This window comes from Austrofundulus limnaeus, unplaced genomic scaffold (genome assembly GCF_001266775.1).
Source record: "Austrofundulus limnaeus strain Quisiro unplaced genomic scaffold, Austrofundulus_limnaeus-1.0 Scaffold120, whole genome shotgun sequence".
Lineage (NCBI taxonomy): Eukaryota > Metazoa > Chordata > Actinopteri > Cyprinodontiformes > Rivulidae > Austrofundulus > Austrofundulus limnaeus.
Window position 1 is genome coordinate 883,459 of NW_013952522.1, and position 12,726 is coordinate 896,184.

Below are 12,726 nucleotides of genomic sequence, written 5' to 3' on the forward strand. Positions count from 1 at the left end.
GAATCATCCTGAATTAATGATGTGTACAATGTTAAGTAACCCTTTATTAATGATTAATTAAGGCTAAATAAGGTGTAGTTATTATAAAGTGTTACCAATAAATCTTGCTCGGTTAATTCATGCTCAAGGTATGTGTTGGGGATGACTCTCAGCAACTAAAACCAAAGCCAAATATTTGTAAAAATGGCTGAGTTTTAGCAGTTTGTGAGTTTGCTACAGTTGCTRACCACTGTGGTTTGACATCCTGAATGAATCTCATGTGATAAAAGTGGTGTGATWTTTGAGAGTTAATACTGAGTCACCTCAAGACTTTAGTGTAATGATAAAATAAAGTTCTGACTCTTTTATGCTGCCAAAATATGTGAGGCAAACTGATTGTTATAAATAAAAAAAATGTCTTTAGCTAATTTTCTTCATTCAGTTAATGAGGCGAAATAATGATTGTGATTCTTCCCTCCTACCAGATATGACCATGGAGGAGGTGAGGGAGTACGAACGCACCACACAGGAAGCCACCAACCTGAAGATTGGCACCTTCCCCCCCACCATCTCCATCTCAGAGACCACCCTGGCATCCTGCACCCGCAGCGGACCGAACAGCGCCCCGTCCACTCCCCTCTCCACCGAAGCTCCGGACTTCCTGTCGGTGCCCAAGGACCGACCCAGGAAGAAGTCCGCCCCGGAGACGCTGACCCTGCCCGACCCGGGCCGCAGGGATTCACTCTTCAAGCTGCCCAGCTTTTTCTCCTGGAACTCCAGCCCGCAGCCCGAATGAGACCTGGACCGCACCGCTTTGAAAACACCCTCAACCTGTCAGTCGGTGCCTGTCCAGCACAACGTCCCCTCAGCCAGAACGAGTGAAGGAGACCTCCCACTGTCCTGGTCATCCTTGAACCTCAGCTGGTGTTACAGTGAAGCCAACGGCTCTCAGACTGCCTTTAAAAAGGCGCAGCCGGGCAGCTGCATCCCAAACGAAAAACCCTTCAAGAGTCAAAGCAAAGGCAGCTGAAGCTACWTACAAGAAATACCCAACCTACATCGTGCAACGGTCAGCATGGAGTCCATGTGTCGCACATTCCTGCAAGCGTTTTAACTCACAGATCACTTTGTTTTCATCCAAGCTCAGGGTGTCGAGATAAGATTTAAGGTTCGGTCACCGAAACTTTACATGTACAAAATCCATTTTTTTTGCTGCTTCACCTTTGAACACCTGAGTTTCTGGCTTGTGTTTGTATTAATGTGATGAAGAGTTTGTCAGCCTCTGTAACAAGTATTATACTCTGACCTCTCAGGTGTACAAGGATGAAGTATGAAGTGTAAATACTGTATGAACACTGTTGATGTCAAAACTAAAACTATGTCTAGCAGTAAGAATACTATGAAATTTATGTTTTACAAACAAGACTGTTTGTGTTATTTATAGTGAATATCTGCCATATTGTCCTCGTGTGATAACATCATTTTGACAGAACCCACTTCGACATTTTCTGCCAATTTAATGTTTTCTTTGCTGTCTCAGTCTCTTACGTAACGTGTTTCACCTGAGGTTTTATTGATTATGTGGTGTTGTTCACCTGCTATAATCTGTTTGTGTTCGTTGTTGGTGATGACTCTGTAAATTAAATTATATCAAATACTGATGCATCGATAACGGTTTAAAAAAGTCTTTGTTAATGAATCTAAATAAACAGATTTTAAAATTGGTAATGCCGTACACAAAAATAGTCTAAAAAAAAGTAAAAGGGAAAAAAATCTTGTTTAAAAAAAAAATTAAACTTATGTATGTAAATATATTCAAAATATAATAATTGCAGACTGGATGCAGTTTATACCCTTTTTATTCCTGTGTAAAGCAATCTTAAATAAAAGCAAAAGTGATGTTGCATTAATGTGTAATGTACATTCTTCTGACTTAAGATGGATTTTTTTTAGGAAAATGACCCAAAACGTTGAATTAGGAAATCTTTGGAAATGTTACATTTACAGCACACATGTCAACTTATATTTCAAATAAACTTTTTTTAAACTCTCAAAAAAAAAGATAAACTCCACAGACACTATATACAAATATCTCCTGTTGTAAGCAGAATGAGCATCATGTTTAAACCTGTGTTTACATCAGATAGTTGATAAAACTCTCTTTGATAAATCAGGTTTACTGGGTGATAAATATTTCTTTTTATCTGCAAAGTAAAGACTTCAGAGTCGCAGTGAAGGACAGTCATGTCGGCACACGTGTGTACAAAATATAGTGTTAAATCTCTGAATGAACGACTTCCTGACTGGTTTTATTATTAACATATCAAAGTAAATAATCTTTTTTTGTTTGTTTTGCTCACACCATCTTCTTGCAACAACAGCAAACACACAACTAATATTTACTAGTTTCCCTCATCCAATCTGATGACAAATTCTCAAGTCAACAMTAAACCTTTGAACAGTCTGAGCTAGGGTTGAGTAATATTGGGGAAAAAAACTTATCATGATTAATTGTTTAGCCGATAATGATTAATGCGAGGATTAATAGATGACAATTGCACTTGTATGTGGCCAAAGCCGTCCACCATTATGCTTACTTGTGGGTCTGATAGTGAAAGTGTGTCACACACAAAAATATATCATCACATAATTGAAGTAATTGCAAAGCAGCAAATATTCTGACGATTAACCACACACAATACTATTTTGCCCAACCTCAGACTGAACAAAATAAAAGCATAGTGACAACAAAATAAGAGCATAATTGWGCAATCTCATAATTCCTATACAACGGCTGTCAGAGTGATGCTTGATTATTTTTTCTGCAGACCAAGCAGGCCACTCTCAAGAAGAACAAAACAAAAACAAGGGAACACTCAGGCAGTAAGACTCACTCACAGAGTTACTGTTATTACATTCCTGTGGAATTTACTGATAATCCAGGGCACTCATAAACCCACTGACATTTAAATATGAATGAAATATGAAATGTCAAAATGCAAATTAAATGACATTTAACAAATAGGATGTTTATACAATTATATAACACCTGATATATAAAGATTATTTACCCCACATTCACCTGTGTAAACAGAACCCACCACTGACCTGCTTCGCTTTGTTCAGTAACTTGTCCAGTGCAACAAGACGTCAAGTGTGCTTTAATTGTGCGTGATTGCCTCGTCTGCGCCGTTTTGTTCGTTATCTCGCCCCTCGGTCTTTGGCGGGGACGTTTGTTTTCCGTTTCTCCCTGGCGTTACACAAGGCGTTGCGAAAGAACTCATACCAGAAAAAAGTGAAGCCTGTTGACAGCGCAGCTTTCAGCAGGCTGGGCGAGAGGCCTTTGAAGAATCCCCGCAAGCCTTCCTCTTCGGCCACTTGGACCACGCAGTCTCTCAGGCCGCTGTAGCTCCGCACCTGCGCGGCAGAGGAGCGGGCGAGTACGACTGAGACGTTTGTGCTTTTGCTGAAATCAAACGTGCAGGAGAGGAGCTCACCTTTCCGAAGTGAGCCCTGGCTTTCTCGAACCCGCCCACCTGCAGCCTCTTTTTGATTAAGTCACATGGATACGTGATGGTTTTGCTGATCATTCCAGCTCCGCTGCCACAAATCAGGCTYCTAAAGGTTCCTTGAAGAGACAAAAACCCATCAGTGCATGTCTGCTTAGATACTAAGCTGTTCTAGTAAACACTTGTAAACAGTCTGAACTCAAAGTTGATGAACCCAGAAAAAGAAAAGTAAGTTTCTGGCTCAAAGCTGCGTTACTGATATTTACTGTAGAAGGGTGAAATATAAAAGCTTTACAAATAGATGTTATATATTTAGGGTCTCAGTGTTTGTTCACTCAATTCTGACTAAAGCTTCATACAAAAGTTGAACCTAAACAGCTAAATCATGTGTAACAAAGTAATATCATAACAGAGATGTTTCAGGCTTAGCTGAACTGAAGTCGGCAGAATCATTTTTTTTTTTTTTTGTGAAACAAAAACTCAACAGACGACATCATCCAAAGAAAAGCTTTCAAAAATAATATCATTACACGTTTTCTGAAACACTGACCTCCAGAGTCCCTAGTTTTAGATGGGGGAGACAACAGCTTTTTAAAGATGTTGTAGAAGAAGAACTGCAGTCCAGCGTAAGGAAACACCGCCACCAGTGTTGGAGAGAGGCCGCGGTAAAACGTCAGCGCTCCCTCTGAGCGCCACATCGTGGACACGGCGTGACGCAGGTTTCTGTACACCTAAACAGACAGGAACGTTCAATAATGATTATGTAATGAAGACAGTTTATACTGCTTATTGACAAAATTTAAATTGCCTGGTTTTGTCTTTCAGGACAAAATAAAGTTCTTGTCCTGATGCATCTCAGTAATCCAGGTAAAAACTCAAAAAGAAAAAAATTGTGTAGGTCTTCTGGACGGGTTCTTCTCTAATGAAATGTTTCGTCTCTCCTCCAAGAGACTTCTTCAGTCTGAGAGTTTCAGGCAAAATTCAGGTTTTTAAGTCCTGCCTCCATGTGACTGATACTCACATCACATAGAAAAAACTGCGACGTTTATTTTCTAAACATGATGTCCCAGTGGCTTTCAAACCCCAAAACACATTACGGCAAAGGCTGGTTCACCCCAAAGATCCGGTGCCCCGGCACAAACAGAGCAATGTTGTATATGCTGTTAAGTGCCAGGAGGACTGCRACCAGTTATACATCGGGGAAACAAAGCAGCCACTGTTCAAAAGAATGTCCCAACACAGACGAGCTACGTCTAATGGCCAGAACTCTGCAGTTTTCACTCATTTACAGGCCAGCGGTCACTCTTTCAGAGATGAGGATGTTCTCATTCTTGATAGAGAGGAACGTTGGTTTGAGAGAGGAGTAAAAGAAGCCATTTTTGTGAAGAAAGACCGTCCATCATTGAACAGAGGTGGAGGCCTCCGTTTTCAGTTGTCCCCCTCCTACAGCGGGGCCATTGCCAGTATCACTCCACCCCCTGTTAACAATAAGTGTTAATTAGGTGTCAACGATAGCCATGTGATGTGAGTATCAGTCACATGGAGGCAGGGCTTAAAAGCCTGAATTTTGCCTGAAACTCTCAGACTGAAGGTCTCTTGGAGGAGAGACGAAACGTTTCATTAGAGAAGAACCCGTCCAGAGGACCTATACAATTTTTTTCTTTTTGAATAAAGTTCTTGTTTGTTTAGTTTGTTTGAGTGAATGATTGTTTGTGTGGGTTTCAATAAAATATGCCCAGCAGTTCACAAGCTATGTTGCTAACAGAAAGCCAGGGTTTATCTTATTAAAAAAGCAAGGGAGAGCTAGCTTTAATAGTTTGGTTGTAGCATCATGTGAGCTTTTAGAGTCGAAAAAGTCTGGTCTATGTTGATTTTACAGAACCTAAAGACTAATTTTGCCTGAAACTCTCAGACTGAAGAAGTCTCTTGGAGGAGAGACGAAACGTTTCATTAGAGAAGAACCCGTCCAGAAGACCTATACAATTWTTTTTCTTTTTGATTTTTTACCTGGATTACTGAGATGCATCAGGACAACCTAAAGACTAGCAGACACAGAGTTACAGCAGTGTCGTCGTGTTTTACCTTTGGTTCTCCCTGAGCAGCAAAGCGTGTCCTCAGCATGTCCAGAGGCTGACAGGCGACTGTAGCCGAGCAGGCCGCCAAACCGCCACACACAAAGTGAACTCCTGGTGTCTGACTGTCATACAGCGTCGACTTGTGAACCGCCTTAGTCAGAAACTCAAAGCTCACAAACTAGAAAAAAAGGGGAGGGGTATTTTGAGTTGCTGAGGATGTTTATCTTGTTGCTTTAATGAGCAGTTTTCTATTCACAAGCGCTACCTGGACTGCTCCAAAGCAGATGGAGAGAAACTGAGCTGGGATGTGACCCTTCCAGAAAGCAGAGATGCCCTCCTCTGAGTAAATGCATCGAGTTGCCTGAAGGATTCCCAAATACTTCCCCGTGGGTCTCTGTGAAGAAACAGGCTCGATTTGAAGCTGTGGGGGGGAAAGGATTTCATTGATTAGCGTATAAATAGCATTGCTATGACTGCGTACAAGGAACTGTAAATGAATCATCATGACTGGATTATATATTTACTTTTAATAAAATAGCCAAGCCTTTTTTCAGTGCAAAGTTTGCATAAATCATCTGTCACCACCTGCTGGTGAAGTACTGACTGAAAGTAGACTGTTACCTGAAATCTGATTTTAATGACATCAAATGGGCTGATGATGGCTCTAGTGACCATCCCAGCAGATGAACCTGCGATGACTGCCTCCTGAGGGGTAGGAGCTACATCCTGAGCCCGGGGGTCATAGCCCACCATCTCTCCACAACACCTAGTGACAGAAAACAAATAAATAAACTATATTTTCATAAATATATATATTTAAAAGATCATGTGGTGTTGCCAGTTATTGTGCGTGCAAGGTTGTTTCTTAATAATATGTGTCGATTTCATTTAATTTAGCAACATGACACTTAGTTTGGAGGACAGTAGCCCTTCCTCGGCTTGGGTCAAGCTAAGGTAAACTAAGCTAAAAACAGAGCAGCTGGTAACTTCATATGGTAGTGGTAAAGAGGGAAAAATTACCTTATAGTAACACTTCTTCGGGAATATTTCTGCAGCTTATACTTCAACTCCTAGCGCACTGAATAGCGCACTCTTACAAAGCAAAAACACCACACTGTTTGCCGGGTTAACTCGCTGCTAATGCTTCACAAAGCGCATGCTCCGTCTTGCAAAGACGATATGTGTGAACAAGATAACAACTGCCTCAACAAAACCATGCACAACGTAACTAACTCCGCCTTCTCGAACAAGATAAATATGTAAAGCCCGAAGCGCAACAAAACGCCACTTTACAACGCGTTTAGCTGATAAAACGCTGTTTTTTTATACGTCAGAACGCCGTGGAGAAACCGTATCTGACGGGGGAACGCGGCTCGACGTAACACCTGTTTGCGTCAACTTCCGGACTCCGAATGGGTCATGAATCGGGCAGCGACTTATCTTTACCTTTATACTTGCTCTTCGAAAGCCTGTTGGTTTGGATGTGTAGCGCTGGTGGTATGGTTAACTCAGATGCTTTAAACAGGTATATTTTCTCACATATTTTACAACACTATATTTATTAATAAAAGTAAGTTTTGTGCCAGATTTATGTTTTTTAATATTTATCTGTTTTATTCGTTTGGCCAGCGATATTGGCGTTCGGTATTGTTTACTATAGCAGCTCTCGAAGCACAAGCTAGCAAAAGTAATGTTTCATTACGCCGTATTGTGACAATGTTTTGGTTAAAACCAGTAATAAACAAGTGCATAGACGTACATTTACGTTATTCAAGTTCAAATGTGGCTAACAAATTATATTTATCACCTCAAAAAAAGAAAAGCATACTTTGAGTATTGGATGGTATTTAGTTGACAAGATCCCTTTTATCCCTCAGTGAATGAGCTGCAGAGAGCGATTTGATGACTACAGGGTTTTGGGAGTTTGTTGTCCCAACAGTATTTAAAAGGCTTTCACTGATTTTGTATGAAAAGAAGACCTGTAATCTTAAACTGACCAGTCTTGATCTGCAGAAAAGTGCAGTGAAATAAGGTTGTTTTATCTCCACAGTGTGACAACTCCCAGGTGTTTATTATCTTCTACCATCTATAATGGAAAACTCCACTGATGACTACAGAATTCAGTCATTTGACCCAGACTCACAGATATTACTGAAAACTGCTTTGAAAGGTCAGGATTTTGCATTATTTGTGTATTAATAATAATTAATGTTAGAAATAGTTTTAAGACCTGCATTTGGATGTTGTTGAAAACATTTTTCCCGCTCTGTAAACACGTTTTAAAACCATTTTCTTGCCCTCAGATCCAAGTTCTGTGAACCTGGAGAAAGTGTCCAACATAATTGTGGATCAGTCTTTAAAGGATGCTGTGTTCAGCAAAGAGGCCGGACGGATTTGTTACACAATTGTGCAGGTCCGTCTCTGTTTTAAGACACACATTCAGAGCCCAGCCTCAGTTAAAAGAGTACCTATCACCCGCCACAGGGGGCAGCTAAATATGAAACTAAATTAATCATTCTAACATTTGCCTCATATCTTAAAGCAACAGGAGGATCTTTCTTTTTATGAGACCTAATTCCCACCTGATTTTTTTTTCCTCCAGGCTGAGGCCAAAGAGAGCAGTGGAAATATTTTCAGAAAGCACCTGTTGAACCGACTCCAGCAGGAGTTTAACAAGCGTAAAGAAACGAGGTCGCGCTCRGTGCAGGAGTGGGTGTGCTTCGTCACCTTCATCTGTAACATCTTTGACTACCTCAAGGTAAGCGCAAGAGGCTGCTGTAACTTTCTGTCCACCATCAGCTATCCGTGTTTGTTTTGAGGTTTGTACTTGTGTGTGCGTCTCAGGTGAACAACATGCCGATGGCGGCTCTGGTCCATCCCGTGTATGACTGTCTCATGAGGCTGGCCCACCCTGATGCTTTAACAAACGAGGAGGAGGTGAGGTTACATCCGTTATTGTGCTTGTTAGCCTGAGGACAATGAAAATGTGCACTGAATACATTTCTTGTTTTAACATTGATCCACTGAGTTTCTGTCCTCCTTTTTTCAGCTTATAATTTGCTGAATTTTCACCGATTATGATGGATGACTTATTTTTTCAGATTGTATTCTATATTTCATGAATTCTTGAATTATAATCCTCATGATCCAAAAACACTAAATGGTATCATCGTTAAAGTGTATCTTACCCCCCTGTGAAAAGGTAACTCCGCCCCAAGGCAAAATTTGAAAAATGCATCAAAGTTGGTGGGTAGGTGGGGGTGGGGTTAGAGAGCGGAGGTGTGGCCAGGACGAGAGAACGCGACAGCTAGCATTAGCATAATTGATGCTACATGGAGAGTGACCACAGTATCGCAGATAGTTACATCTCTGAACGTCTGAGGTGGAGGATTTTTCACCCTCCTCCTCACCAGAGGCAGAGAGAGACTTGATCAAGTCAGCTCAGTCTGGGACTGACTCGTGTTGGCTCCCTGGATCAGGACATGAAGCTCCAGCAGCCTCGGCTGAGCTGTCCGCCTCACCAGCCTCGGACAGAGGAGGTGGAGCGCTCCACAACAGCCTGACATAAAAAAAAAAAAAGCATACAGCTGCAGCTGCTCAAAGATCGCTAGTTTAAATCAGGAATAAAAGTGTTGGGTCTTGTTTGACTGAAGTTTGGTCCGTTAGGGCTGCAGCTGCCCCGCTGTGTTTCTGCCTTTTTTTCCGTCCTCCCCTCCCGCTGTGCAGGACGTATTGCTGGTGTGTGTGTGTGTGTGGAGAGAGAGAGAGGGAGCAGTGCAGCAGTCAGCTCTGGTAACAGCATGCAGAGTGAGGGCAGAGCAGAGGAGGGAGAGAAAAAAAAAAGAAGCTGCGACCACGACTCTTCCTCTGGGTCTCTCATATGGTTGTACAACGGAGCTTTTGCTATTGTTAGCCATGCTAACGTAAACGCTGGCTTTGGAGGGCGGAGTTAATGTCAACAGATTTTTGGAGGGCGTTACCAACAGAGCTCATTAACATAAACAGCTCTTCTGAACAGAAGTCAGAGCAGGCAGAACTAGAAAAAGGGAAATTTTATTATCTGAGAATCATTTTGTGCATTAAATTGAATGAACATGGTCTGGATAGCCCACAGACATACCATAAAAATTTCTAGGACCCATAATTGGTCTCCTTTAAACAAGTTGCCTTTTATTTATTTTTTTTAACAAGGTGTCCCATTTGTCCTCTGCAGGTGGATTGCCTGGTGCTGCAGCTGCATCGGATCGGAGAGCAGCTGGAGAAGGCCAACAGCCAGCGGATGGACGAGCTGTTCTTCCTGCTGCGGGACGGGTTCCTTCTTCAGGAGGGCCTCACCTCCATGACCCGCCTGCTGCTGCTGGAGATCTTAGAGTTTCGAGCCGGAGGCTGGGTGCTCAGCGGCACGGCCCACAAATATTACTACAGTGAAATCGCTGAGTGAGCAAACAGACGGGGTGGGTGCTGAGCCCATCCGATCATTCCACGATTATAAAACCAGCAGCTTTATTGTGAAAAGCAACATATTACAGGTAATCTGAGCGGAGCTTTAAGATGGTTTGAAACCTGTTAAAAACAACTTTTTGATTTTGCTGGATAGTTTCTTTTTTTTGCATTTGGTCATAATTGATGTGAAATGTGCAATAGTTAAAGCTTTCAGTTTCAGTTACGAAGCTTTAATTACTTTTGGTTGAAAAGATGTTTGTCTTAAAGGTTCACTCAGGACTGAAAAAAAACTTCTTATACATTTGCGTTTTTAGAAATATTTTCTTTACCAAATTTGAAGAAGTTTGAGGAATCATTCTAGTCAGATGTTGCTTTACTTTCTTATTCTTGTTTACAGTTCAAATGTACTTTATCCTCATGAGGAGTTATGTGAAGTCTTTTTTTTAATGTAGATAGTGGGATGTTCTGGTCAGAGTGAAACTATAAAATGATTTCAAAGTTTAAGTTTAGATGCAGATTTGTTCTTTATTGTGAGGCTGACTTGTCATTTAACTCAGTTTTATTGCAGGAGAATTTTTTAACTTGGTTAGGTTAAAAGGACCAAAAACCGTTGGACTCCATTTGAAGATGTATTTCTACAGAACTGGAGTTTGATTTTTTTTATCACCAGTTTGGTTGAACAAACATGAATATTTCATTCAGGAAACTTTTTAAAAGTCTAAAAAACACACTTTTTTAAGTTTTGAACTTTGTATCTCATGTTCTTACTTTCCTGCTGTTTATACATTTTTTTTAACACGCTGGCTCCAAAAAAATACATTACCGTAAATAAACATTTACTTTGTAGAAACAAACGATTTAATTTAGATATTAAAAAGTAAGCATATTAAAAAGTAATTGTAAATATTTGAATTACTCTGACAGCAGTTGTTGTACATATATTTTTGTACAATGTCTGAGTACTTTTGTGAAACTCTGTTCTGGTTTTCTACATTCAAATTGTACATTAAACACTTGTTTAATAAATTCTTTTTTTCTTGACTCTGCTCTTATTTTGTAATAATTACAAACACTGGTGTTTACTGTACTCAGTACAAATTATTTAATCCAAAAACAACCGTACTTTTGACTTTAAGCATATTTCACCTCCTTCCACAGGGAGTTTCATGTTATTTACAGTTATTTGAGCAGTAATGTGAATGGACAATACTTCAGTCCCAAAATGTTTTTGTCTACCACCAGCGGAAGTGGGCGTATGCTCTGTTAGATTCAGCCATCTTGTGCATATCAAGCCTCTTCTTGATGATTTTGCCCTCTTTGTTAAAGGCAATGAGCAGTTCCTCAGCGAGTTTTTCATACATGTACACGCGATCGTCTTTGCCCTCTCTGCATTCTGTGATCATCCATTTCATTGCAAGGAAGCGGCGTCGGCTCTCTGTGAGTGGGACGGGCACCTTGGGATTGGAGACAAAATTAAACATCTATGCATTTATTTTGTAGCTGCAAGATATACTTTTTTCCCCCTAAACATTAATCTCAATAGATTTGCTCAATTTTCATTACATAAAATGTCCTGTAATCTAACAGAAGAGCTTTAAAGTGCCTCTTTACTGACCTGGTAGTGTTTTCCACCTTTATCTACGGTGGTCAGACCAACCACGGGCTTACAGTTCTCCAAAGCCTGGTGAAAAATCGTGAGGGGATTACACTCAATCACTGCTTTATTTTCCGCTGAAGATTTGTGATATTTTTCCACTTGTTTCCTTTTTATGAGCTCCAGTGTCTGAAAGAAAAAATGTTATTTTGCTGAGAAGCAACAAATGAGTGAGCAGTATTCAGCAAGATCTGAGCAACGCTTGGCTTTACCTTTGTCATAATCTCTCTGGCCAAACGTTTGTTTCCCTCTTTCATCATTATGTTGGTGAATTTACTGAAAAGAAAAAAACAAGAAATGACTGCAAGACTTAAAACAGGAGAATCAGGTGTGCATTTTGCAGCAGAGTTGTCTTTAATTACCTGACAACTGGGTCATAAAAAACCGAGCTGGTTATTGAATTGGTCGCAGCTTTGATGGGTTGTACCAGCTTCTGCTCACGCTCCTCTACCTCCTCAGCACTCAGCTCACTCACTGGTCGGCTGTAAACCTCCTTCTTGACCTCGGGCTCCAGATAGTAAGGATTGTATCTGCTCCATCTCACCAAAACCACTCTGCAAACAAAGAACACATTTACTGGACAGTTTTAGTGTTTAGATCGATAAGAGTATGCAAGAACAAATCAAATTTTTATTTATGTCCTAAAAAAAGTGTAATTTATATGCTTTCTTTGCAATTTCTTTTGTTTGCCTACATTAATTACAAAGCTGGTCAGAATTTGTTTAACTCTCTCCAATGTTTTGTACCGTGCTAATGTGAATGACTTCTAAAACATTAATATTCTCATCAAACGACCACAATGAAAGCACTTTTCATAAACTAAAAGTTTAAGACAACTTCAAGAAAAGTTTTAAACATTTAAGTCGGACAGAAATCTTTTTTTATTGTACATCTTAGACATTCACTCATTTTCATGAAATTCACATTTAGGAACTTATGGTGGGCACTCATGGCTACAGGTGGCCGGATGGTACCACTCTTGCCTCCTGTGCCCACCCCCCAATGTTTGCATATAGACACTTAGGGTTTTGGGTTAGAGTAGTGGTGGAGGGGAAACTGGCACCAC

The 12,726-nt window shown here is 40.6% G+C and overlaps 4 protein-coding genes across 4 annotated transcripts in view; 2 read left to right on the plus strand and 2 right to left on the minus strand.

The window, feature by feature from the left end:
• The window catches only part of LOC106522076 (cytoplasmic phosphatidylinositol transfer protein 1), a 72,649-nt gene extending 70,913 nt beyond the window's left edge, over positions 1 to 1,736 (plus strand). Inside the window, exon 8 of the mRNA XM_014014929.1 lies at positions 404 to 1,736. Coding sequence (XP_013870383.1) covers positions 404 to 775 — 372 coding nt within the window. The 3' untranslated portion in view covers positions 776 to 1,736. The remainder of the gene's footprint in view (positions 1 to 403) is intronic.
• Positions 1,737 to 1,820: 84 nt separating this feature from the next.
• On the minus strand, positions 1,821 to 7,086 carry slc25a19 (solute carrier family 25 member 19). Its single transcript, XM_014014923.1, has 7 exons — positions 6,584 to 7,086; positions 6,185 to 6,329; positions 5,829 to 5,984; positions 5,571 to 5,741; positions 4,039 to 4,219; positions 3,477 to 3,607; positions 1,821 to 3,396 (listed from the first exon to the last, which is right to left on the minus strand). Exons 2-7 carry the CDS (start codon positions 6,314 to 6,316, stop codon positions 3,181 to 3,183), a joined length of 987 nt encoding a protein of 328 aa, XP_013870377.1. The 5' UTR covers positions 6,317 to 6,329; positions 6,584 to 7,086; the 3' UTR covers positions 1,821 to 3,180.
• On the plus strand, positions 6,994 to 11,047 carry mif4gdb (MIF4G domain containing b). The gene is made up of 6 exons (XM_014014926.1): positions 6,994 to 7,088; positions 7,614 to 7,733; positions 7,867 to 7,976; positions 8,166 to 8,321; positions 8,408 to 8,500; positions 9,777 to 11,047. Exons 2-6 carry the CDS (start codon positions 7,655 to 7,657, stop codon positions 10,002 to 10,004), a joined length of 666 nt encoding a protein of 221 aa, XP_013870380.1. The 5' UTR covers positions 6,994 to 7,088; positions 7,614 to 7,654; the 3' UTR covers positions 10,005 to 11,047.
• Positions 11,048 to 11,084: 37 nt separating this feature from the next.
• mrps7 (mitochondrial ribosomal protein S7) overlaps positions 11,085 to 12,726 on the minus strand; it is a 5,194-nt gene continuing 3,552 nt past the window's right edge. Inside the window, exons 2-5 of the mRNA XM_014014925.1 lie at positions 12,023 to 12,214; positions 11,873 to 11,936; positions 11,622 to 11,789; positions 11,085 to 11,460 (exon numbers count right to left, since the gene is read on the minus strand). Coding sequence (XP_013870379.1) covers positions 11,239 to 11,460; positions 11,622 to 11,789; positions 11,873 to 11,936; positions 12,023 to 12,214 — 646 coding nt within the window. The 3' untranslated portion in view covers positions 11,085 to 11,238. The remainder of the gene's footprint in view (positions 11,461 to 11,621; positions 11,790 to 11,872; positions 11,937 to 12,022; positions 12,215 to 12,726) is intronic.